Raw genomic sequence first — 27,306 nt, 5'->3', positions numbered from 1 at the left:
GAGCAAGCCCACGGTTATAATGGAAGAAATCTGCAATGCTAAAGCAGTACAGCTGCTTTAGCAGGGAAGTGTCCTGATTGTGCTTCATCTGAATATGAGGAAAGCGCTGAATTGGAGGAGAGATTTGGAGAGCGCTCGGATGGAGAGGCACAGGTCGTATTGAGCCTCATCAACGAGCGAAGATGATCTTATGATCGCAAGACGCTCAAAACATCCTTGAGAAAAAAAATATTTACTTCAAGTAGTGCTTTGCCAAAATGCAGGAGCTATAAGCTATTGGAGCACAGCGATCAATGGTGCCATCAATCACAACAAATAAACAAAAAGAAAACAGAAAAGGTCACCGGAAAACAAATCTTTAGTTTTTGTTTGTTAAAGCAATGAGCTGTTCCAGGCTGTGTGTTATAGTCATTTAGCACACATTTAAAGGGATAGTTCACCTGAAAATTTGTTTACCCTCATGTTATTTAAAACCTGCATGTGACTCTTTCTTCTACAAAATATATTTTGAGATATGTTGCAGTGGTTTTGTGTCCATGTAATTGAAGTCAATGGGATTGAATCATGTTTGAAGGTATTGAAGAACGCTGGTCACCGAACAACATTGGTCCATTGTTTCCATTATTTGGACACGGAACCACAGAGGCATTTCTCAAAATATCTTCTTTTGTGTTCCACAGATAAGAGAGCCATATAGGTTTTAAGTTCTTTAAATCTGTATAGGAACACAAGGTGAGACAAATAATAAATTTTGGCAATGATGTAAGAGCTATCTCTCCTGTTAATCTACTCTTCACTAACTGGTGATCAGCTGGCTTTTCCTAAATGTAGGAATTCACACGACAGGGAGAGAAACCGCTGCAAATCTCTTTTAAATTGGGAGGGGGTGACAAACTAAAGATTTTAATGTTATTAGACACGAGATAGCATCTGCAGATAACCGTGACTTTAAGGAATCCTCTGAAATTAGGTTTACACATAGCTGAAGCAAGGTTTTAGTGATAAGAGTCTCTACAGCGATGAAGGTTTTAGATAGACAAAGCATTGCAAAACCAAGCAGCAGGTGTATCATTTTTACATTTGGAACAAAAAGATTTTATAATAGAAGCATTTCTCATTTCAATAGAAAATCCTGGAAATACAGGCCTGACATTGTCAAGAATAAAGTCATAAATTCATGCAATTACATTGAATATTTTGTCAGTCATGCTTGGTTAAAATTTTATTGTCGGTTTTTCTCATGCAGAAAATAGATGAAGCCATAAAGCAAAGGTCTTACAGATACAGTATAATGTATAAAAACTGGATAATAAGATTATTAAGAATATCTGCAGCATAGTAGTAAAATGCACAGTATTTAATATACTGTATGACTTAAATTGTCTTATTAACATTTTTATATTTAAATAATTGTAATACCATTTAGGTTTAACCAATATATCACTTATAAAAGTTTTGAGTCACTTGAGTGAAATACTTCTCTTCACATTGAAATCCTTTTAATCTGAAAGTGCATTCTTTAAATGCCTGAAATAAGTAATGAAGACAAATATATAATTGTACAAACATATTAGTTTCTTTCAAATGTACACACTACACCTTTGAATATTTTTTTATTTAAATAACTTTGAATAATGAAGAAAAAATAATAAAGGACTCATTCAGTGCGGTTTAAAAAGCATCTCAAGGTCAGAAAAAATCATGTAGAAAAATATCTAAATGTATTAAAAAAATAAGTAAGGTATTCAGACCCTCAACTTTCGATGGCTGTGTACCTTTTACATTGCCACTGTGCATATGGTTAATATTGTATCATTATAAAGTCTCTTGACAGTGAATTTTTGCAATTTTCAACCTTATAATCATTTCAGCGGTTTGCCTTTTCAAATACACTGTGTGACGGACAGGTTGTCATTGGCCTTAATGCGGTGCCCCGCCCACTACTGTGAGTCATGCCACTTCATTTACACTTCATTACAATTATTATAATAACACTGATAATGTGATGTTTTTAACAGGTGTCTTTGCGTCATTTCTGCAAAGTGATTTTGTGTTGCCATTTTAAATCCTTGCAAAAATCTCTCCGTCCTTCTAGCATCTTTTGTGTGGGCTATAATGCGTGGTGATTAAAATATGCTGTGGGCACTTGGGACATCAGATGTCCACTTTAGCTCATATCAGCGATTTGCTAACCGTCTAGTGCTCGCTTTATGACCGAGGCACATTTCATTATCTAAACAAGATTAAACATCAGAGATCAGATGGGGAGCATAAATCTTCATTTATTCATAATATACAGACAGACCCAGCAGGCTCGCCAATGCAGTTGCTGCTGATAGCGTAAATAATATACTAAATGTTGCATATATTGAATATACAGTATACTGTATGTAGATGTTATGGATACATTTTTGAATATGTTGTGGATACAATACTGATTTTAAACTACTGGCCGGTTCGGATACTTGGTCACTTATGTGAACAGTCATTGCAAACAATCAAACATTACGGTTTTGATTAGGGTCGGACGATGTCTACCATCAGATTATGGCCCTGCTGCATTATATAGTGTGGCATTTCTGGCACTGCGCAGAGACACAGCTTCTTTAAAAAGCGCGAGCTTGACAGTTATAATGTGGGGCTAGATTGTATTCTTATATTGATGTTACATTCTATAAAAGAGTGAGGCGTGTCTTCTTTATACAGTTATCAAGTAAGGCGCGTCTTCTTTATACAACGCAAGCTGCGCAGACACATGTCTTCTTTATACACTTTGGGCTGCGCAGACACAAGTTTTGTTTTGTTCCAATAGGATCGCATCTACTCTGGTGGGAGTTTTCGTCACTGTCATTTCCGGAAAAACAAGCCTCTGGTTCACGTGCATTCAAGAGATGACGGAAGCTGGACATCAACGGTAATAGCACTGTCAATATGGCTATTTTTTTAAGTAGAACAAAGGTAATAAAAAACTTAGACAGGCCCACAAATGCATCGATTTGCTTCAGAAGACCTTTTTTAAGACAACAGAGCCGTGTCGAGCAGTTTTTTGATCAATGGATGGACCTTTTGGAGCTTCAAAAAGTCGAAACCGTTCACTCCCATTCTACCAATTGGAAGTAAAACGATACTTGGTATCAGAACTCCGACTGCATTATTCTACAAGAAAACGTCTTGGTTACGTATGTAACCTCAGTTCCCTGATGGAGGGAACGAGACGTTGTGTCGAGAACGACAGATGGGGTTCGCCCTTGAGAACCAATCAACTCTGACTACTATAGAAAAGGCCAATGAAATTTGGCGAATGCAATTTGCATGCCGGGCTCCGCCCCCGGAAATCCGGTATAAAAGGAGGCCGGCGTGCAGCATTCACTTACCTTTGTTCTGAAGAGCCTGAGACCTCTCAAACTGCAGCAGAATACGATACGTGTTCGTGGCATAAGGGACACAACGTCTCGTTCCCTCCATCAGGGAACTGAGGTTACATACGTAACCAAGACGTTCCCTTTCTGTCGGTCTCTCGACGTTGTGTCGAGAACGACAGATGGGGTTGCCTATGGAAAACGCCACAACGCTGTATCGCGTCACAATCTCTAGCGAAGCGACGGTAACAAGCCTGGGCGTGTCATCTCGAAGCTTTCGTGAGACTGTAACCTTCCAGTGTGGTGGTCGGGGGGTTCCAGAGCTTTCTTGGAGAAAGATGGGTACAGCCCTGACCGGTAACTTTCACGGACGGGGCCTTAGCTCTCTATAGGCGAGAGGCCATCCAGATCAGTTTACACCGGGTAAGCGCGACTCTTAATCAGAGAAGCGCTACAGAGGCCACCTCCTACCCGTGGGGAGGAATATGGTGGATATAGGTATGGTCTCGTCCTTGGAGGAGAACGCATGGAACGTGCGGACTGAGTAGTTAACCGCGAGGTGGAGGCCCACCTGGGGAAGCTCATGGGTTACCAGGAGTGGGAACCATTCTCATGAGGATACATCAGACGGAACAGCCCACGGAGGGGGTGTTACAGACGTCCGGTAGCACTAGGTCCGGTTAGAGCTATCTGTGATAGCTCACATGGTATCCCGGCCTAAGGGGGAAGGCTGCTCTGCCCAGCCAGCCCCCAGGGGGTGCTTGTTTGGTGATGGATGGAATGCCTATTCTTAACCAGTGTCTGGGTAAGAAGGGAGGCTGGTGAGGTACCAGTTTCTTAGCGATGTGTTCGGGTAAGAAGAAAAGGTAAATAGCACACTGACCCAACCTGTTAGAGGGTGGAAAGGTGCTTTCGCAGGCATACGCCCCCCCGGATGCCAGTCCTACATGTCGCCACGCAGGACGTGGGCTGACACCGGGTTTACGCAAAGGTTGTTAACCCTTGCGAAGGTGTTTGGGCATAGCCCAACCCGCAGCTCTACAGATGTCTGCTAGAGAGGCGCTTCTGCCAGTGTCCAGGAGGTGGCTAAACTCCGTGTGGAGTGAGCCCTCACTGCCAATGGGCATGGGAGATTCTGAGATCGGAATGCCGTCGTAACGGCGTCCACGACCCAGTGCGCCAGCCTCTGTTTGGAGACAGCCTTCCCCTTCTGCTGTCCTCCAACAGACACGGAGCTGGTCAGAGCTTCAGAGCTCTGCGTGCGGTCCAGTACGTACTGGACACAACACTAATCGGGTTGGGTCTTCCTCCCCTATGGGGAGCGCCTGCAAGTTCACCACTTGGCCCCGGAGGGAGTAGTGGGAACTTCTTGGGCACGCATCCGGGCCTGGGTCTCAAGATAACGTGAGAGTTTCCAGGGCCGAGTTTAAGGCAATCCAGGGACACGGAGGATGCTCGGTGGTCCCCTACCCTCTTGAAAGAAGTGAGCGCCGTCAGGAGGGCCGTCTTACTCTATGAGGAAGATCGGAACCTCCGAGGGGCTCTTTGGGGGGCCCTGAGGCTCCCCAGGACCACTTAGGGTCCCAAGAGGGTATGGAGCGGAGATGAGGCGGATTCCGCCCTCTCGCTGCTTAGGAACCTGGTGACCAGGTCGTGTTGCCCTAGAAACTTTCCACCGACTGAGTCGTGATGAGTGGCAATAGCGACTACATACACTTTCAGTGTGGAAGGGAGATGTTAGTCTCCAGTCTCGTGAGGAGGGGAACACAATCCTGATCAAGCACCTCAGTGGGTCTTTCTCGTTGAGAAAGACACCAGGACGAGAAGAGGCACCGTCTAGAGGCGTGTAACCGCCTAGTAGATGGGGCCCTAGCCTGGGTGATGGTCTCAGCCGTATAGGGGGAGTAGCCATCTTAGGATCTTCTCGTCCCGTCTAGAGACCAGACATGGGTGTTCCAGAGGTCTGATCTGGGATGCCAGAACGTGTCCTTCCCCTGAGAGAGCAGGTCCTCTGTCAGGGGAATGGTTCAGGGGGAGTCGCTGTCCAGAGCATCGGCTCTGAGGCCAAGTGCGGTTAGACCGGTGTGGTGTAACCAATAACACTTGGTGCTCCTGCTCCCTGACCTTGCACAGAGTCTGTACAAGAAGGCTCCTGGGGGGGGGAAGGTGTGCTTCCGCCCATCCCGCGGCCAGCTGTGCGCAAGGATATCCGTGCCGAGGGCAGGGACTATCAAGCGGGCAAATGGTGGTGTTACGGGAGGTGAACAGGTTTTACCTGGGCCTACCCGAACAGCCTCCAAATGAGCTGGACTGCACGGGGGTGGAGTCGCCACTCTCCACGAGGCATAAACTGGCGAGAAAGCACGTCGGCTGTCTAGTTCAGTTTGCCCGGGGTGTGTGGCCTGCAGGGAACGAGTCACCTGTTGACTCCACCGGAGGAGGCGTCGAGCAAGTTGTGTTTAGCTGCTGTGTGCGAACGCCACCCTGACGATCTGTATTCGCTACAGCTATAGTGCTGTCCTCGGAACAGCACGTGCATGTCTCGCACGAGAGGCCGTAGCCTGCTCAGTGCAAGTAGCATAGCCCACAACTCTTGGCAATTGATATGCCAGCGCAGGCGGGGGTTCGTCCAACACCCCACCTGCGTGCCCGTTGCACACTACACCGCACCCCTGCAGGGAGACTTCAGTCGTCACCACGACCTGCCTCATAACCTGCTCAGAGGGACCTGAGTCCGTCGAAAAAGTCATAAAGACTAGGGGTTATGGTGCGTCGGCAGCAGGGCAGCATCACCATGCGCCTGCTGCCGGTGTGCCACGCTCTCCTCGGAACTCGACTCTGAAACCAGTGTTGGAGCGGTGTCATGTGCATCAACTCGAGGGGTATTAGCCCGCGAGGACGCCATGTGTCCCAGGAGCCTCTGAATTGTTTCAGGGGGACCGCTGTCTGCCTAAAATGTTCATTTCAGACAGTTCAACACTGGTTGGGCACAACTGCGGACTGGTGTGCCGACATGGTGACAGAGCTGAGTTCCATACCGAGAAAGAGGATGCTCTGCACTGGGGAGAGCTTGCCCCTCTCTTGGTTGACCTGGAGTCCCAATCGACCTAGGTGCCGGAGCACCAGGTCCCTTTGTGTACATAACAGATCTCGCGAGTGTGCCAAGATAGGCCAGTCGCTGAGATAGTTTAGTACCCGCTCGCCTTCCTCCTCTCAGGGAGAAAGGGCGGTCAGGGACAGACCGAAAGGGAGGACTCTGTACTGATATGCCCGCCTCTCGCACGCGAACCGTGGGAACGGCCGGTGTCGAGGAGGATCGAGACATGAAAGTAAGCGTCCTTCAGGTCGATTGCCACGAACCAATCCTGACACCTCATAGATGTCAGGACGCGCCTCTGTGTGAGCACCCTGAATGGCAGCTTGTAAAGGTGCTCTGTTCAGGGTACGCAGCCTTTGGGGGCAACCCGCCGTCTTTCTTGGGAACGATGAAGTGCGGGTGGTGACCCACTGAACATCTTGGTTTTGAGGGACGAACTCGATGCCTGTTTTGCCAGAAGGGTGGTGACCTCTACCCGAAGTACGGAGGCGTCCCTGCCTCTGACAGAGGGAGAGATGATGCCCCGAAACTTGGGTGAGTCTCTGGCGAACTGGATCGAGTAACCAAGACGGACCGCCCTCATTAGCCAGCGAGACAGTGTGGGCAGCTCTCGAGCTCCCAGGGACTGTGACAGGGTGACCAAGGGGACGGTCTGCTTCATCATTCCCACGGGGGGTGGTTCGTCGGCTGGCGGAGCTAACCATGTCGCGGGGAGTCCCCGGAGGGAAGGTTTTTGCTCCGCCTGCTTACCTGCCTGGCGGGACAACGGCACGCACTGTCGGTTTGAGAGTGGTGACGGCTGTCGTATATGTGTACGACCTCACGCCTCGCCAGGGTGTGAGGTCGGTTCGCCGAGCACAGTCCAGTGGAGTGTGCGATCGGCTGCAAGTAAACCCGGGGAGAACAGAAAACTCAGTGAGTAAGTGGGCGCCAAGCCCTAACAAGGGCCCGGCTTTGGTGACGAGGCAGGAGTCGTCCCGTACCGACCGATCAGAGCCGTGGCTGTGAAGGTTCGGGCCCGATGTTGTTCTCCCTGGGGTCTTCCCGTCAGTGTCCCTTCTCGCGAGGAGGTTGCTGACGGGGTGGAGGTTTCCCCCTCGACCTCTGCTTCCGGGGTGCCGCCTGTGGGGGCACAGGAACCGGAGCCGATGTCGAAAGGGTCCTGGGTTGCAGGGAAGCAGACGTCACGTGAGATCTCGGAGGCCTGTAGGCGGCCGAGTCGCGGCGTGAAAAAAATGTGGTTAATTGCCACTGTCTGCTTCGCCGTCAAAAAACTGCTGAGCGCAGTCCTCGACGGTGTTACCAACAACCCACCCTGCAAGATGAGTGCATCAAGAAAGCGGACTTCCTTGCTGTCACTCTTCTGCACAAGGTATAGCCGGGGGTGTCTCTCCTGGACCACTACCGTGGACATCGTCCGACCCAGGGCCCGTGCCGCCGCCTTAGTCGCCCGTAGAGCGCTGTCAGCGGCGGCACGGAGATCCTGCATTATACCCGGGTCGGCCTTACCCTCGTGGAGCCCTCTCAACGCCCTGGCCTGGCGGACCTGCAGGATGGCCAAGGCATAGAGAGAGGAGGCAGCCTGGCCCGCAACATCGCAAGCCTTCGACACCAGTGATGCCAAAGTCTTACGTGCTTTGGACGGTAGGAGTGGTCGATCCCCCCCCAGGTGGTAGCCGTCCGCGGCACAGGTGCACCGCAGGCGGACGTTCCACCCGGGGGATCTCGACGCAGTCCTTGGCTGCCTCACCATCGAGGGAAGTAAGGGAGCCGGAGCTGGTTTCACTGGAACGGTCCGTGAGAGGAGCGTTCCAAGTTTTACACAGCTCCTCATGCACCTCCGGGAAAAACATGGCACCCGGGGTGGGCGCGGTTTGCACCGCGCACCGACCTCGGGAACCACGCATCCCCGGGTTAGCACGGATGACATCACTTCTGCTTCCTCCTGAACTCGACCGCTGGGGGTGGAGTTTGGATTCGGCAGAGTCGGATGCCAGTCTCCCTCCGATGCTGCGAGCGACATCTCATCTACGTCACACATCGTTTCCGAGTGTGTGCGTGAGGATCCGGACGGTATGCCACCGCCGGTTGGGGAACGTTCAGAAGAGCGAATCGGGGTGCGATCGGCCCGTGAGCACTTGGCTGGCGGGTTTACGTTCGCAGAGTTCCCCGTATCACTAACGCTGCTAACGTGGGTGGTCATCGGGGCCGTAGCCACAGATGTCACAGCCCGGGTAGCAGACGAAATGGTGGCTGGTTCCCGTAGGAAGACAGCCACCCGTGACCGCAACTTCTGAATGACAATCTGCCCGCAGTGCAGGCAGATGTGTCAACGAACGCTGCTTCAGTGTGCTGGACGCCCAGACACCTAATGCAGCGATCGTGTTCATCCCCCTCCTCGATGAGGGTGCCGCACCCAAGAGAACAGCGGGACATGCCGCGCTGGAGAATGCTCAGTCAGTCCTGAAAAGGACTTTTAGAAAAAATCTCTAACACCTCCGGAACCGCCGAGACGCCCAGGGGAAGGTCGCTGCAGAAAGGGACGATCCGCTGTAACACGTCGTAGCACCAGCGTGTAGTTGTAGAGGATTGAATCCTGAGTTGTACTCATGAGCGATGGCTCTGAAGAACAAAAGGTAAGTGAATGCTGCACGCCGGCCTCCTTTTATACCGGATTTCCGGGGGCGGAGCCCGGCATGCAAATTGCATTCGCCAAATTTCATTGGCCTTTTCTATAGTAGTCAGAGTTGATTGGTTCTCAAGGGCGAACCCCATCTGTCGTTCTCGACACAACGTCGAGAGACCGACAGAAAGGGAACCATATTCAGTTAGGATGCCTTGAGGGTGAGTAAAACATGGGGACATTTTTATTTGATAGTAAAGTATCCCTTTAAGCCAGGAATAGGCCTTAAATTAGGATAATAAAGTTATTTTTAGATATTTAACAAAAATTTACTGGTTGCATCTTGAGACGGATACCACACAGATATATTTTAAGATATGTCAGTGCAAGTTGTTTTCGATCGAGGCACCTTTAACATTTAAGTTAGTCTGCGACTAGGTTTAAGCCCTGTGCGGGAAACCCCCCTTTAAAGTTCATGATACTTAGACATAGATACATATTCATTTGACAAGGGAACTGCCTTCACCTTTAGCAAATTCACAAAACTGTCCCTCTATTTAACCTAGTGTGCCCTATATATGTAGGTGACTTGCATTCAGCCAGTTCAGATGAATAGAGGAAAAAGTGTGTGATTTCAATGAATGGCTGAATTAAATCAAAACAGACACACACACTCTCTCTCTCTCTCTCTCACAAACACAAGGGCCAACAATACAAGACACCTGGGCAAACGCCCAACTTGGAAGGTTTCTCATATAATTCAGAACAGAAGCTTAGATTTTCTAGCTTGTTTGATGCACTGGTGTGTATTTAGGCATTGACTTTAATCACTCAGACTCATGGGTAAAGTTCCAACATTAAATTGACTGAAATGACCTTCATACATGGATCATATACAACTAATCTGTCAAACAAAGCATGTGCGTATTCATATTCCATGTCAATAGATGTTTCCCATAAATTCATATTGAAATAGTGAAGCATGGCTTTGGTAAGCAAACAGCCCCACCCCCACCCCCATTGATGAGTTAATGGGTATACATCAGCTAATGAGAATATCAGTAAAGCCGGAGCTAATTACTTCTTTGGTGAGATGCTGGGAGGCGTTTGTTTTCCTGAAGCAGTTAAGAGTCATCTGCTTCTCTTACTAGACACACAAACACAAAAGATGGATTGAGCTGCTAGAATAAAAGATAACTGATAGATCATATCATTGACCATAAATACACATTGTAAGCAGATATTTACAGTGCCAAATAAGACAGTTCAACACTTAAGTATTTATAGATGCACAACAAATAAAACCCAAAGAAAAAACAAAAGGGGAAAATGTGGGGGAAATTCAAATGTATACATCTACATGTGAGTATCCACAGCGTACTGATATAGTCCAGATAGCACAGGTACGTCTGTAAGATCTGAAAAACATCTGCTGTGTAAAAACATCTGATAAACATCTTAGAAAAGGCAGTTTTCCAAACATTCTAGTTCTTAAACTATCTTACAGACATCATCTCGATGTCTACATGACATCTCTCTGGAAACGTATTGCAAACAAACAAAAAAATACGTCTTGCACATGTAAATGCAGACATTAAATAGACGTCTTTCAGATGTATGTGCCCAACAAACTTAAGTCTGGCCTTTTATAGGTAAGACTCGACCCCTTCCTGTCCACATAGGCTCTCCACAAACTTCTCCTATACTTTTATGCATTTACCCACACTTAATAGTAAAAGCCAGTCAGTGGTAAACAAATATCCTTCAAAAACAATAGATGTAAATATAATTCCTTTCACTAACATTCAACATTCTAGTCGATCTGCTAACAATGATGAAGCCTAAAATGACAGGAATTTAATGGTTCTCCCAGTGGGTCTCAAACGACAGCAATGAAAAATTCATCCACAAAATCTGCCATGAGGATGGACGTCGGCTGCACAACAATCGATATTGAGAGGCTCTTTCATTCAGTGCCTTTAATTCATTTGGCTGCTTTAATTTTAGAGGTCAGTGGCTCCCAAGTAATTCCCGACATCCGGATATCATAACCAATGTTGACTATAGAGCTGTCTGCCATATTACCAAGGATCTCATCGTGAAAATTCGAGAGACAGCCAACAATTATTTGGTAACAGTAAGATATTGTCTTAGCAAGCCTCTCAGGCCAACGGCAGATGGCGCACTGTGTGTGGTAATCTATGGACTCAGAGAATAAAATCCTGGACGAGCTCTTCAAAGACAAATCCAAACATTAACCATTCCAGGGGAACATGCCAAACTGCACTTAAATCAGCAGCCAAGGGTATTTTCACAAGTGAAAAGTGCTAGACGTGTGGGGTGCAAAAACAAAGAGATCTGGCAGTAGAAGCATTTGACCATCTGGACAAATTGAATGGGACATTCATAAACAATCGGTCTACTGTCACGCTTAATAGTTTTGAGGTTTCCGAAGTTTAAAGCCTAATCTATAGCCTGATACAACTGAAGAATAGAAAAATATTATATTAATTTAACTAAAGCACCCTACAGTATGTGAATTTCAGAAATCTATAACCGCACATTTTTCAAGGCTTCATTGTCTTCTTAACGCTTATATTGAGTTGAGATCATAAACCGTTGATGGACGACGGCCAAAATGTCTGACATCATTTAGACCTAGAGTCTGTGCAGGAGTACCAGGTGGAACCAGGATATCAAGGTAACTCCTATATTCCTTGATGACTCAATTGTAAATGAAGAATTCGCCTAACCACTCCCCCTTTTTACATCATCTTTTAACTAAAACCAAACGTTTCATAAAGGTGAAAACATCACCAACCACCTAACATGACGGAAACCATCAGTAGTAAAAATATATTTTAAGTGCAATTGGATTTTTGAATTCGACATGATTCCCATTCGTTTACATGGAGAGGGCGGGATTTATGAGCAATACTGCTGCGGAATTTCTTTGGCTTCACATTTCAGGACGTGTCCTGGTTGAGATTGGCCTAAAAATCTAGCTTGTTACTATCTTCTGAGATGACACAACTGATTGTACAAGCCATAGCCATGAATAGTTTTGTCCAATCATCAAATCCTCTTCCACTAGCTGAATTTTCCTATGTCAAGAATTTCACCAAGTCTGAACAACCTGTGATCTGCACTGCAAGACGCAAAGAAAAGATTAGAAAAGATCATCAAGCTGTGCAGGAAGGAGACTTTTATTTGCACTTGTGCAATTAGAAAAGATGGCCAGTGTCCAGTGGTGAGGCAGTGAGGCCAAATTGCGGCACATTAAGAAGTGGCACATCATTTCAGCACTGGAGAACTGACACTTTTATTAGGGCGTATAATAGGCTGTCTAAACGCTCCTGGAACGCTTCACTGATTGGATTCGTACAGAGGACTGCTCCAAAGTTACGATGGGATGTCTGGCCAACCCGCCACGCATTACAGATCTGTCTGTGTGAGCGAACCATCGCTGATGTAATTTACTCATCGAGGTTTAGATAAAACAAGTGTAGGACACAAATCTGGGATTGAAAAAATTGCATAATTAACATCATTATATGTTTATAGAGCCTGTCCTCTTCTAAAATACGGCCCCATAGGTCGTTTGTGTAAGCAGCTTATTACGACATAGTAATGCTTTGAGGTTAAGCGCCCTCTAGCTGTCGTAGAAAAAGTCAATGAAAATAAATTACTTTTCACTGGCGCTACCAAAAAATGTATATGGTCCCATAACCACATTTTCCCCTTTTTGTAATATGCAAAATTACGCATCACCTGTTGTCGGTAAAAGTGTTAATTTTGTAAAAGCTCCTGTGGGTCGTTCTTAGGGAATTGAACTGGGAACTATACAGTCAGAAGATTTTGAGGATAGGTCGTGTTTATAATAGGTCTTTGATGATATCAGATTTTTTTTACCTCGCGGTTATCGTAGAATTATGAAAAATGTTTTCTTGGCAAATCAACAAATCACACTTGAAATTTGAGTGTAAGGAATAGGGAGAGTGTTTGTAAGTATTGTGGCTCCCGAGGCAAAACTTAAAAACGGGTGCTGACTTATTAAAGATATTATTGTATGGGCAGAAATGGCATAATATTGATTGTCGTGGTTTTAATATCACGGTTATTGACGATATCGTATAGTGTGACATGCCTACTTTATAATTAGGTTCTTTAGCTCTAACCCTTAACTCTGATTGGCTGTTTTTAGAGCTTAAACCTAGCCTAAAATTCGGTTGGTTGACAACAATGCTTTTCAAGTCCTAAGCAAAAGCCATAAATCGAGCCCTTAATATAAACCTATTTATAATTAAACAAAATGATTCTATATTACTCGAATCCTAAATCCCAGCTATACACCTAGCCTAAACATCAGGTTGTTAAAGGAATGTTGTTTTAGGACCTGCAAGGATGACACTATAGGTGCGCATCCTGTTTGGGTAACTCGCATTAAAGGTTATAAACAGACAGCTGTGATGGAAATTCTCCAATTGATTGTGCTTAAGTAAATGGTGTGGATAAATACAGATGGCGGCGACGCTGAATAAAACTGACCCTGTGACTTAGCGTGACACAAACTGTTCGTTTGTGCAAATCCTTTTCCAACCACCATATGTCAGTCATGGTAATTTTCAACAGACGGATGCTAAAGTTGGGTGCTAGCGCGATAGCGTGAGCCCGCTACGAGCAGTTTCAAGCGTCTCGAGGCTCACGGTGCAGCCAGTTTGGATATAACAAGGCTGAGAACAGGACAGATTGCTTATGTACGGGACAGCAGGCCATATTCATATTCAAGTGACCGTAATGACTTTCAAGCAGCCTAGCACAAAAGCATCTACCCACACACACTTACACAAAACATACGTCCCGGCTATGGGTCAGTACCCTTGCAGACACACAAGGCCATTTAACACAATCTAGTTTCATCGCTCTCACTTTGGTGAGGTATAAATCTCACCGCATCAACATTAAGAGAATAAATGCTGATAACCTTCCTGCGTTCTGCTTCAAAGGGTTTGAAATTAATCAGGGTGACCCACAAGCCCCTCACAGATCCAAACAACCTGAGTGAAACTAGCATCTGTTAGCAAGTGACTTTTCTTCCAAAAACATACCCAATTCTTTTCTCTTTGGCAGTGTAGAAAATTGTTTGAAACCTTCAACTCATTAAACTAACTCTGCGATGAACATTACATTTGATTAAGTAAAAAGTATTTCACAGTTGGGTTTATTTACACCCAAAATGCACTGCAGTTTTATTTCTCTCAGAGAACACTCTAATGCTACAATGTCATATATAGGAATGTCAGGAGGTAAGGCTGTTTACTAACTGCACTGCTAAGATGCTAACTTGCTAGCCTGCAAATCTTTTCATAACTATGCTTACTAAAGCCTAAAAGATGCATGCAACGATGTGTCATGCATTCTGACTTGTTTACAATGTTAAACATTCAGGCTTCTCATGCTTAACATCGTCAACTTGTCAAAAAACGAGTTTGATGTATGACATATTATTTACGTGCTTGTTACACTCCCTAGCGCTCCAACTTATTTCAGACAGTTTTTGTAAATTTTGTTATAGGGATCCTATTCCTATCCTGGAAAAGCACAGCAAAGCGAAAGAAAGAGCCCGCCCACGTGCCAACCGACGAGGGAGACCTGCTTACCATCAAGTTTGGCTATGCTGCGTCAAGATTGGCTGCGCTGTGGGCTTGCAGGTGCAGCTCGTTACTCTTGCGATAGTGAAGTTTAGGTGTGTCTGTTTGTTTACGGCATTTCAGTGATGGATGTTATATAAATGGTAGATATAAGGCTGGATTTGCAGATCGTTTGAAACGTATAGATGGAGAGGTCCCAGCGCTTAAAGATGCTGGTCATGAACAGCATGATGCGGTGTGCCAAACTAAGTCATCTTTGGTTGGCAATCGGTGCGTTTGTGCAGAAACAACACAAACTTAAAGTGAATCAATATTTACGAAGGGATAATGCAATGATGTAGGGAAGGCTATTGTGTGCTGCATCAATTTTTTTTATAAATGTGATTAAACCTAATACTCTTCGAAGATACGAATTATGCAATACTACTCCATAGGTACTCAAGATTAATATGAGATTGGTAGAAACTGTGAGTGTTAAAATGCTACCACACATTCGCACAAACACAGACTTTTAACAAGGTTTACAATTACGTTTGGTCACAATACACATTCGACCATTATGCAATCTTTTCCAAGATATTAACTTAACAGAGCTAAACAGAAATTTAAGTTTAAAAATATTACCAAATAACAAACTAAGCAAAGGCAACGCTCTTCTGAACAAACCCCCCAAAAATATAACAAACTCTTAATGAACATGAAAAACACATTAAACCAACACTTAAGACACAATGCTAGCACAAAGCATGCTGGGTCCTAGAAATGATCTGTCCAATTTTATTCTTTTTAAATAAGTCATTCATGTACAGGTCCAACTTGAACGGATTAAGTTAGATGACTGTGTTGACGTAGCTTGTTAAAATTAAGTAAAAGTATCAACATTCGTTTTTTCAGTGTAGAGGTGGGCGATATATATCGTCTGCGATAATATCGAGTTTGTTGTGTAAACGATGTGCAAATTCTCATTATCGAGTATTTAAATTACTCCGAAAAAACACGCATTAAAATGCCACACATTCAGAGGCTGCAGCAGGGCGTCACATGATTGCTGTTCTGCGCATACACGTCGTCATCTCTCTCACAGGCATGGTAAGCGAATGGCCGCCCGCAAGTTGAACACCGGCGCTGTGCCGAAATCTGTGACCCATCGAAATCTGTGACTAGAGAGCTGTATCGTAATTATTCACGCGAGAACGTGCCTGGCGTACGTGAACGCAAGCGCGGAAGGGGAGTTTCTTAACTGTTTACCGGACCGCCCACTCCACGATGACGTCATGTTGCCTCGCGCTCTTGTGTTTTGTAGCTTATGCGCGAAGCCGACTGCTGTAGAAACAGAAGCGGCGACTGAATACTGCACAACAAGCTCTTTCATTTAAAAGACAAGACCCGAGTACATTCTGTATTATCATAACGGATTTGTCTTGGCTCATAATTTGAACTAAATCTACATGTGAACAGTGAGCAGTTTGCCTATAATGTTCTATAAAGTTTCAGAATCTGTCCATGCCTGTGTGTGCTTTAATAATAGTGACTATATTTTATTTGTCTGTAAATTGTGGACCTTGTTTACTTTGATGTCATTGGTTAACAAATGTATATTATATTATTTAAGATAATCTGATTTGGAAGTGCACCTTTTGGGCAGATTTTCCTTTTTATTTTTGTGCAATCTTTGTACTGGGCAGTACTTGAAGTTAGGTATTTGTTCAATAAGGCCATAGGTGGTAAGGCAATAAGGCCCTAAGGACACATGGTTGTGTGCAATATGTTACAGATCAGAGTACTTTATTTACAGATGCTATTTGTTCATTATTATTATTATTTCATCTTGCTTGTATGCTGCACAATTTACATTACAGCAGAGGTGTACAACTGAATGTTTACTCAGAGTTTGATGTTCTTACACTAGTTCAATTAGTATTTTGTATGTCTTTGAATTGTTTTTACTTCAATACTTACATGTTAAAGAAAATAAATAAGCAATGTTTTCATTTTACATTGTGCCCATTATTATCATCAGTGATGAATTAACTCTTTTTTTAAATCTATTTAAATTGCCTTTTTAAATCACATTTTTAATGGATATCGTGTAATTATCGTTATCGTTAAAATCACCAAAAATATCGAGATATAATTTTTTGTCCATATCGCCCACCCCTATTTCAGTGTAACTCTGAGCCCATGGTAGGTCAGTCATGAAAGTTTCATTCAATAATGCTAAAAATCCGTCTCTACGGATATTTTAAATTCTGGATCCCCACCATACTAACTTAAATTCAAACATAATCTCTAAACTCGTAATCCCTGTCAAGAAAGAGTTCTCACTCATAAAAATTAAGGGAGGAAAAAACTGCCATCACAAATATATTATGCGTTTGACGTCATTTGCCCTTGTCTGGGAAACAAGATATAAAATATATATATGGTTAGTATAAAGCCGTTAAGAATTCCATTTGAGATGATATGACCCTATTAAAGCTCATAAACTAGATAGTAGCCTACATATTGGATAGTACATCTTTAAGGACACATCTATAGACGGTGACCCGAAGGTAACTTCCAGTCTGTGTTTAGTTAATTACTATTAATTTATACAAATACTTTTTGTATAATAATTGTATTAAATGACATAAAAACAACAACAGTTTTTGATTCTTTGCGAAGGAAGTCGAGTTTGGGCCACATAACATTTGTTTCTGTTGTTCCCAATGAAGTTGCCTATAGTATACATAATAAACACAGTTAACAAAGACTACTGAAATTAAACCTGTACTTAAGAATATATTCAAAGTACATATTTCTTTCTTCAAACTTTTTTATTCCAGTACAAAAAAATGTGTTTTAACACGCGTCACCCAACTATATTTGTACTGTATGTACGTGACAGTAAGGAGTTTGTATTTAAGTGCATCTGCACTCGATATATATATGATATAGAAGCTCTAATGATGCCTGCTGATCACACGGGCTTAACAAGCAATAAATCTTTCTCTCATTAACTTCCGACCTACACGAACATCACAAGCACTTTAAATACCTTTCAAAATCATTTGCATCCTCACGTCCTAGTTTTTACTCTATATACTCTCCCATTTCTTTCTTCGCTTCTCTGCGGGTTACATCACACACTCTGAATAAAACGGGTCATTAATCACACTGGCTCGAAGCGCTTTAAAAAAAATGCTTCAAATGTCGTCCGAGCAGGTGTCAGTCAACTGTAGCTATTGAAGAGCTTTTCGCATTGAATACTAAAACGCACCAAATGAATGACCTTTCTACAGTACAGACAGGTGCGTGTGGCTCGCCTTTTAATTCCTGAGATGAATGACTCATAATTATTCTTGGCCTATGACCGCAGACCGTTCTGTGCTTTCTAGTCTCTCACACCTTGGATAGACTGTACGTGTGCTGAAAACATGTGCAGCGTCGTCTTTTTTATTGAATAACTGCGGTAATGCTAGAAAAGTCAATGGCTTGATTAATTGGAGGCAAATCTAAAAATCAGTTTCAGGTGAGAAGCAAGTTATCAGCAGCGATAAGCAACAGCACTGTAAAATAATCAGCATTGATTCCCTGCCCCTTGAAAGCTAGACGCTGAACCAGAAAAGCGTAATTTGTATGTGAGACAGCGTCTGGCCAGTGTGTTAGTGTGTGTGGGAAGTGCGTGCGCTGGAAAATGTGACGTGGGAACATATTCGTTATTTATAGAGCTTCAGGAGAACATTCGTAATGCATACTCAACATGAAACAGCTTTGGAAAGCCATTTGATTGATTGTAATGTTTGGATTTCTGAATATTCGACAAGATAAAAAACAATGTAGGACAAGACTTAATTTTATCCATAAAGTATTGATTGGGTTATGAAAATTGGTGTTACGTATCAGAATAGAGCCGGACCTGAATGCAAGTTTGCAATGAATTGTGAATATATTTACTTTGGTTTTAAAGCTCTCACTTATTTTTCAAGGCTGTGTTTTAACCAGGATGTAAAAACTGAAGGTCAACTTCACCCTTGAGAGCATGTTGATGTATCCCAATCATAAAGCTGTATTATCGGCATTAAATCCCCGAATGTACTATTGGCAAGAACAGACAAAAGCTGCATTACATTAACATAGAAAGCCACAACAACACCTTAAAGGCAATTCGGCTTTAAGGTACATTTAACCGATAACTAACATTATGCAAGGAAAATATTTTTTTATAAATGTGATTAAACCTAATACTCTTCGAAGATACGAAGTACGCAATACTACTCCATAGGTACTCAAGATTATTATGAGATTGGTAGAAACTGTGAGTGTTAAAATGCTACCACACATTCGCACAAACACAGACTTTTAACAAGGTTTACAATGACGTTTGGTTACAATACACATTCGACCATTATGCAATCTTTTCCAAGATATTAATTTTACCCAATATTTTTTCCTATATATTATCTGTCAAAATAATTACATAAAATACTGGTCAAAAGTGAATGATCACTTGACATTTTTTTCTCATTGACTTAAAAATAAGTTTAGTCTTTGAAATTACTTTTGTTGACAAAAATACAATTGTGCCAACATATTCATGTCAAAATAGTGTTTTTAAATAAATGACTTAACAAATACTGGACCAAATAATGAATAAAAAGCATACAATAAGCATAGATGTAAATTTCTTCAAAAGCTTCACAGGTTGAGACCTCAAGAAGCTGAATGATAAAATGGCAAGTATAGGATTTTGCAAATTCTAGGCAAAGGGTTAATACTTTGAAGATGCTTAAATATAACAGCTTTTATTCACAACATAACTCCCACTGTTTCAATTGTGTTATTCCATGAATTGTATATATTTTTTGTTATTTAAAAATGTGGAAAAATTTATCAATAAAGAATGAGTATGTGATCTTAAACTTTTGACCGGTAGTGTATGTATTTGAAAACATATGGAAGGATACAATAAAATATTACAATATAACAATATATTGAAAAATAAATAAGAAATTATCATACATTGAAAAATTTAAGCACTTGGTTCCAATATGCAGCAATTCATTATTTAACATATTACATTATATTTTTCAGTATATTCCCATATATTTTGTTCCATAAGGGACATCTGTAGAGAAAGAAAAATATAAAAGGCTAGTTGCTACTTTTATAATACAGGTTACAAAGATTTTTCATTCTTTGAATAAAGTTCACTGATGACTCATGTACAATAAAAGTAAGGGCACATATTAGCAAAGTAAAACGATTAAATGATTTTAAATGAAGGCTTGAAGTTTCAGAATTAACTATTAGAGTGCATCTGTTGTCATGTTATGCAAGAGTCCTTGTACTGAATCCTGTTTTGAAATGTATTAAGCACACAGGTAGCGCTTATGCATGTTGATGCATTTGCTAATTATGTGTCAGAGTCTATTTTTACCCACAGTGCTTTTCTGCACAGTGAAGGTCGCAGAAAACAAAATGGCAGAAACAGCTTGTTCCTCAGAGTGACTCAGCGGTTTGAGCAAGCAACAGATCTTAAAGATTTAATTATAAAAGTTAATAGGACACAATGAACCAACCGGCCAATCAAACACCTTCATATACTGTATGTGGACAATGATTGCTTAAAAGCTATCTTCACCTAACAGTGACAGTAAAATATGTATTATAGGTATAAGAGATGCTTATTTTAGTTTAGGTATTCGGGCGGGGGTCACGATCGGGCTAGTTTAAATTAGCCTTTGAGTTAGTTTTCTTACGCAAATGTGGCAACCCTGCATCAGTTTGCCTACCCGGTCAGTGGCCAGTCACTTGATAGCGTGATTGACTGGGAGTCTTACCATTTATTTAATCTAGAAAAGATCAAAGTACATTGCAAAAGTAGTAAACAAATCCTTTTTGGGTCCTGTCCAGAAGCTTTCCATCACTGGGAGTCTAAGTGAGCGTCATTTAAGCTAGAAAACAGTATCTGATTGCTCGCTGCATATTGAGCTTTCAATTAACATTTATGTGTCCTATCAGGAAGCCTGGCTTCTCTAATAACGTGCGCGATCTTAAATGGACGGAGCTTCACAACAAATGGTCAATAACTAAGATGGGAAGATACATGACTGAGAGAGCTTGAAATTCGAAAACGCTGCACGTGAAATATTCATCATCAGCAATGAAATGTCAACGCGGTATCTTGTTTGTTCACTTAAAAAAACAGATCCGGCTAATGTGCATTGTAGACTAAACAAATGCTGTCAAAACAATATGAAAAATATGAGACTTCTATTCTCATGTCTGGTCATTTAAAAAAGCAGATTGTGCGAGCACATTTCAGACACCAAGATTATAAGCAAGATCCAAGTGTATATCCATGCCATTGATAATTGAATTCTTGAATTGAAGTTCTAGACATGTGGATAAACGCTCCAAAATCGTCATTCTAAAGGGATGATAACTGATACCAATAAAAATGTGAAACACTGAGCTTCAAGAGCAACTGTCATGGGTTTCTGTTGTCTTCGAAACAAGCCATAAACCCCCGCACCACCACAAATATGAGCTCTCTTACCTGTGCTGCCCCTCTGTACGACCAACGTGGCCTCTGCCCCGACCGGACACTCCTTTAGCAGCTCCACCACCTGCGTGTGCGAAAGCATTAGCGCGGGTTGTTGGTTAATCTCCACAATCAGATCACCCTCGAACAGCCCCGGGCATCCCTGCGCCTCCAGAATCTGCTTCACTCGCTGTCCTCCGCTACTATCTGCAATGGTGAAACCAAAACCCTCTCCCCCCTTCACCATGGTAACGGTCAACAGCTCTCCTCCGGCCGCTCCTGACGACGCCATAGAGACGCTGTCCTCTAGTGGACCGGCGTCCAAGTGGGTGTCTCCGGGATGTGGTGGTCCTAACGGGGTTTGGAGGGGGTCCATGAAGCGTGCGGTGCGGGAGATGTACTCCATGTAGCTGTCGTAGCTATTCCCCCCATTGACGAGTAGAGGACGCTCCATTAAACCAATGGGGGGAAGCATGGTGCTGGTTGCGTCCTCGGGGTCGTAAGGAAGAGGGTAACCCCTGCACAGGACGAGGGTTACGCTCTGACCAATCGGGACTGACTGGAAAAGCTTTACGACATCAGCGTGGGTCGTGCCCAGGACACAAACGTCATTGATGTAGACAATCACATCACCTAGAAACAAGTAATAAGCACAAGTGAATATATATATAAGTGCTGTTTAAAAGCTTCATTTTTTGGAGGGTCTCTTGACAAAAATGCAATATAATTTAAATAAGTATGTCTTCAGAGGTGTATAAAGACCCTACGTAATGAAGCGTTATGTTTTTAGTACCTTAGAATGAGCTATTTCTTTCTACATACACCGTCAATTCATCATTTTGGTTCTACAGTAGCTCTAAACGGACAAATTGCTCTACAGAGCGCGTTTCGTAAATACGATATCTCCTTCGCATAAATGCTTAAACGTAACAACACCTAGTTTCAAAAGGGAGGGGCGAGAGGCGGAGTGAGCTGTTGGCTGCAATTCGCAACCTCACCACTAGACGTCGCTAAGTTTCATACACTGGAACTTTAAGTAAGCTGCCTATCTAGACTGAATTTTATATCATCGTTTGTGATATTCATAATTCTGGCTTGAAAGGGCCCTGCCTACAGTATAGTGCACACTATACAAAGTATAGACATCAAGGCAGTTTGCTAGGTTTTAAAAAAGAGCTATTTAATCAAATAAAATATTATTTTACCCAGTAAGAGCATTCTCTTCAATCAGGATGAATTTTTTTTTGCCTTTTTAATCATTCCATGTTTTATTCATGCAGTCTCTCCGGCGACTGTGACAATAACAGGGCTCCAATTTGAAAGACTCTTTTCTCAATTCAACTAAAGTATCGCCATGTGGCAACAAAACCCCAGGCTTTCATTGTGATCTATACTTCCAGATCGGTTCTCCCAAACATCATTCACTCACTGTATTTGAATAAGACGTTATAGTTTAACAGCTTTTTATGTTTTATATTTAACAGCTTGAATCACAGCCTCTACTACCGTTCATTTACATTTTGGCAGATCTTTTCATTTAAAACAACAGTTATTTTAAAGTATACAAATTAAATCAGAGGTTCCTAAACTTTAAATACAGGACCCACCTAGACAGGTACAATCTCAAGAGACCCACCCTTTCTAAAAAATAGAAATATGAGAAAAAATACACATTTAATGTCTTTTAGTAGAGAGTAGTTCTTTTCTCCTTGTCATTGCATGAATGAAATATAAGGTACATTGCAGCCTTAAAATAAATCATTATTTTTTACAACATGTTTTAAATGTATGTATTTCTCTGTATCAGATGTAATCTTTATAGAAACACCTAAAACTAACTTCTCCTGAAATTCCTTAATGTTGAATAGGCTCAAAGGTCAACTTAACCCTGATATTACACATTAAAACTCATCACAATGATGGAATATCTCAAATATAACTATATGAATTATATTATAATATGTGTATGTTATAGAAAATTTATGTGATATGGGTGTCTGGCATAATTTAGTGGCCAATTAACAACATCTCCCTTTATTCAAACATATTATTAAATATTTACTTTTGTATATTAGAACAAAACTATGTCTTGATACAGTGTCATTTGCAAAAAAAAATGTAAAACGATTACCATGTTTTGTCCATTTTGTACCATACACCTCAATATTTTGATGGGTTAATCGAACATGATGGGTTATTAAAAGCAAATATTGTACAGATATGCCCACCGGACATCACTTTTGGCCACTACTGTAAACAATGTAGTACAATCTTATGTCTTTGTCACTAATGTATTTATGCTGGTCAAGTGCATTCCATTTCCTAGAGATATCATGCAATACCGTATGATTATTGACAGGCTTGTTCTCTCCTGACTGTTGTGTGCAGAGCAGGAATTTTGATTTATAACTCGTAAATACGTTTGACATTTGCCCACAGCCTCCAGTGTACCAATCAATAATTTTGCTTCTGGACAGCAAATGATATTGTGTTATTTCGCTGTACCACACCAAAATGAATGTCAGCATTATTCTGAACCAAAGCACCACAGCGCAAACCAGATCATTACATCCTTTTAAAACATTGCAGGAGAATCCACTTAAACTTGCCTGACAAAACCTTTATTTGCTTTATGGAGTGTCTGTATATTGTTACTATTACAATTATTGAATGAACTTTTCTTAAGATTCTTTCCCTCAAATGTTTGATGTTAACATAGCACCCCGGATTTAAATGTACGGTACATTTAATTTATTATTGTTTGTTAGTTCCTGTAGCTCAATTGGTAGAGCATTGTGTACGCGGCACAAAGATCAAAGGCCGGATTCTCAAGAACACATACTGATCTGAATTAATATTGAATGTATAGTACGCTGAATAAAATAAAGTTCAATGTTGGAAAGAATAAAGAATCTCACATTTTATGTGCAATGCATCATCACTTAAAGACGTTTCAAAGGAAGGAATGCTTTAAGTTAATAAATAAAGCCAAACAGTAAACAAACATCTAAATAAATAAAAGCATTAAAATAAAACAGAATAACTATGATTAAATATCATTCAGCCCTGTTTCAATGTAAACTATTAATTTTACTGCATTTAAAAAACTAGCAGCAATGACTTTCCGTTTTTATCAACTTAAGGTTATCAACTTCAACTGCATTGCAACCTTTGCGCAACTAATGAAAAGGACAATTTAAGAGGTGGTCTGGGAACAAATGTCTGAGACGTCTGATGTCTGTGCATACAAGAAAACCCAGAGGAGCACCTGATCTGTGCCTGGCATGCTAAACAAACACGATCGATACACAATCCAACAAATGTTGCCGCAGAGCAACAACAACAGACATTCTATACGAATAAAGCATTAACCCTCAAAAGCAGAGCTCCTCCAGCAGGCACACGAGTTGAGCTTCCTGTCCCAGAGCGGCACGCTGGTGCACCTGATTCAACTCATTATCTGCTTGTTAGGTTCTTTATGAGAGGCCCCTGGTGCAGCTGTGAGGGGCAGAGTAAACATACACACGGCAGATGCATCTATAATAGCGGTGGACGGGGCAGATAGAAGATTTCTAAGGAGCAGGTAGTGAACCGTGTCAGGCCACAGATGAAAGCACCCTGCATGATAGCTTTAATTAACAAGCAGCACTTGGCTGGGAGGGAAGAAGAGAGAAGAAAACGCTACGCTTATGTCAAATGAATGTTCTATTAACGGTGTATAGAAAACGTTGACAGCATCTGCAATGTGAACGTCTCATGGGCTTCCAAGCCAATTCCATTCTGATTTGATGGGTTGTTGGCCGTGTCATTGGTGATTCAAGATTCATAATCAATCAGTCATAAATCTTACTTAGTGCAGCTACTAATGGTCTTCGTATTTATTTTTATATTGCTAAACAATTTTAGAGAATTGCTACATTAATAAACAACATCTTTTGGGACTAACATTTGTACATAATGTCACTGATCATGATCATGGGTGGGTTCTCCAAGGATCTATAGTACGCCACTGTGTGTCTATATTTTGAATAGAGAGTTTATTGTGTACACTGTTCATAAAAGCTTCGCTTAAATGTGTTATAAAATAGATTGTGTAGCACAGCAAAGAAACATTTAACATAGTATAGTACAGTTAAGTGTACGGTTTAATCTAATATAAAACCTAAAAACCCAGTAAGATCTACATTCCCCATGTGTAAGTCAATATGTGCGGCTGTGCTCTGCAGACCATGTGAGCAAGGTTTCCTCGCCCCAGCGTCTCTAATCTAGTAGAATTGGGTTTTTCACACTCACTTAGACCTGAAACTCCACTACAGCGCTGCCTTACTGCATGTGTGAGAGTCTGTGACTGCGGAATTGCACAAGTAGGACAAGAAGTCCAGTGGGAGCAGAGGGGTGGAGAAGAGGAACAGAGAGGAGACGACAGGAGCAGAGAAGATAATTTCCTAAACTACCAACAACGCTAATAAAATGAAGTGCCATCTTGGGAGATACATAGGCACTCTGAACGGACAAAAAGCTCTGCACTATTGTTCCCTCTGTCAGAACGCTTGTGAGATATTTCAATTCCGTGTGTGTATTTCAATGCCTGTCACATACAGATCCATTGCGGGCGAGTAGTTTATTTACCAAAGAACAGAAATACAAACCAAGCCTTGACTTGAACTAAACTTAATTTTAACAAACACATAGTAATAGAGACTATCCAGCTGTGAGGTCTGTTTGAGCACATAAACACCCTTGAGAGTTCCACGCATGTGTGTGTGTGTGTATTTACCTGTAGCCATTTTTCCATCCTGTGCCGCGGGTCCATCCGGAATGACACTTTTGACCTGCAGGAACTCGTCCGGCTCGTCACCGCCAATGATAGTGAAGCCGAATCCCATGTTGCTTTTCTGCAGCGGTGTCGACAGGAAGCTCCCCTTCAGCTGCGTGGGGTCCCGCGTGAACAGAGGCTTCTCTGCCGGGGTGAAGAGCGACAATTCAAAAAATCTCAATCGAGCATTGCCAACGGAAGAAATCCAAAAAAGGGTATTTGGTAAGCCACTCCGAACCCATTAAAAAGCAGCAGACCACATCACGCTGGGGAATTGTGGGTATGAGGCCAAGCGCTCTGCTTGCAGCCAAACATACAACAGCAGAGCGGGACACGATGGCTTGTTTTTTTTTGCTCAAACCTCATGTCAAACTTGCTCAAATGAAATACTCAACCGTGTTTAGCTTTAGCGGGGACTGTCCCAGGACACCCTTATTTGTAGAAGACTCAAGCAAAAAAAAGAAGCCAGGAGAAGAACCTGCACAGGCAGAGTGGTTCTTCTATTCTCTCAGCCTGGAGAAAAGCAGCCTCGAAAAACGATCCAGAAAAGCCTTTTTGCTGTAATCTCACAAGGCTTGCTGTACTGAAGAAATGCTTCTGCAAATCTAAAGAGTAACTTCAGTACCCAGTATTGACATACAAGATGCCAGCCACAGTTACCCGATCTCATTGGTTTGTAGAGAGATTGGGATGTTTAAAACCATCTGGAGCAAATCTAGTTCTTTGCCATGCGTTTGTTAGGGACAATAGCTGGTCCAAACCCTGCTGTACAGGCCAAATGATGAGACGAACATGACTTTTTATGCCGGGTTGCATCTGCTCAACAGCGAAATGTAGTTTTGGATGCTGGTCGACTAGCATAGGCTTTCTGGTAATGCAGATAGTTTTGATAGCTAAGAGGATGAACTTTATTGAAATTTACCCAGCACGTGTCTTGGCATCTTTAGAGAAGGCTAGTCAGTTAGCATATACCACATTATTTTACATTTTCATATATATATGTCAGCGATAAGATGTGTTTTGTAAGAAAGCCTTCGAAGTTCAGAGAACCGACCGCACTGCAGCTGAGCATTGCTGTGTGCCTCTGTGATCATGCCTCGAGTAAGTGCAAAAGTTTACTTAAAAAGTAACTTTTTCATATTTGCTAATGTAGCTTGAAATGGATAACCTGAAGCGTTTCTCCTTTTTGGTTGTCGATGTTTGATGTAGTGTTTGGATAATTTTACTCACGTCG

The 27,306-nt window shown here is 42.4% G+C and overlaps 1 protein-coding gene across 9 annotated transcripts in view; it reads right to left on the bottom strand.

Moving 5' to 3' along the window:
- The window catches only part of magi2a (membrane associated guanylate kinase, WW and PDZ domain containing 2a), a 173,764-nt gene that overhangs the window by 28,105 nt on the left and 118,353 nt on the right, over positions 1–27,306 (bottom strand). For all 9 annotated transcript variants that reach the window (XM_056747609.1, XM_056747610.1, XM_056747612.1 and 6 more), the window contains 2 exons: positions 26,034–26,216; positions 21,272–21,889 (listed from right to left, as the gene is read on the bottom strand). In XM_056747609.1, coding sequence (XP_056603587.1) covers positions 21,272–21,889; positions 26,034–26,216 — 801 coding nt within the window. The remainder of the gene's footprint in view (positions 1–21,271; positions 21,890–26,033; positions 26,217–27,306) is intronic.

Source organism: Triplophysa dalaica, chromosome 5 (genome assembly GCF_015846415.1).
Source record: "Triplophysa dalaica isolate WHDGS20190420 chromosome 5, ASM1584641v1, whole genome shotgun sequence".
NCBI lineage: Eukaryota > Metazoa > Chordata > Actinopteri > Cypriniformes > Nemacheilidae > Triplophysa > Triplophysa dalaica.
This window is presented reverse-complemented; position numbering and strand designations above follow the sequence as displayed.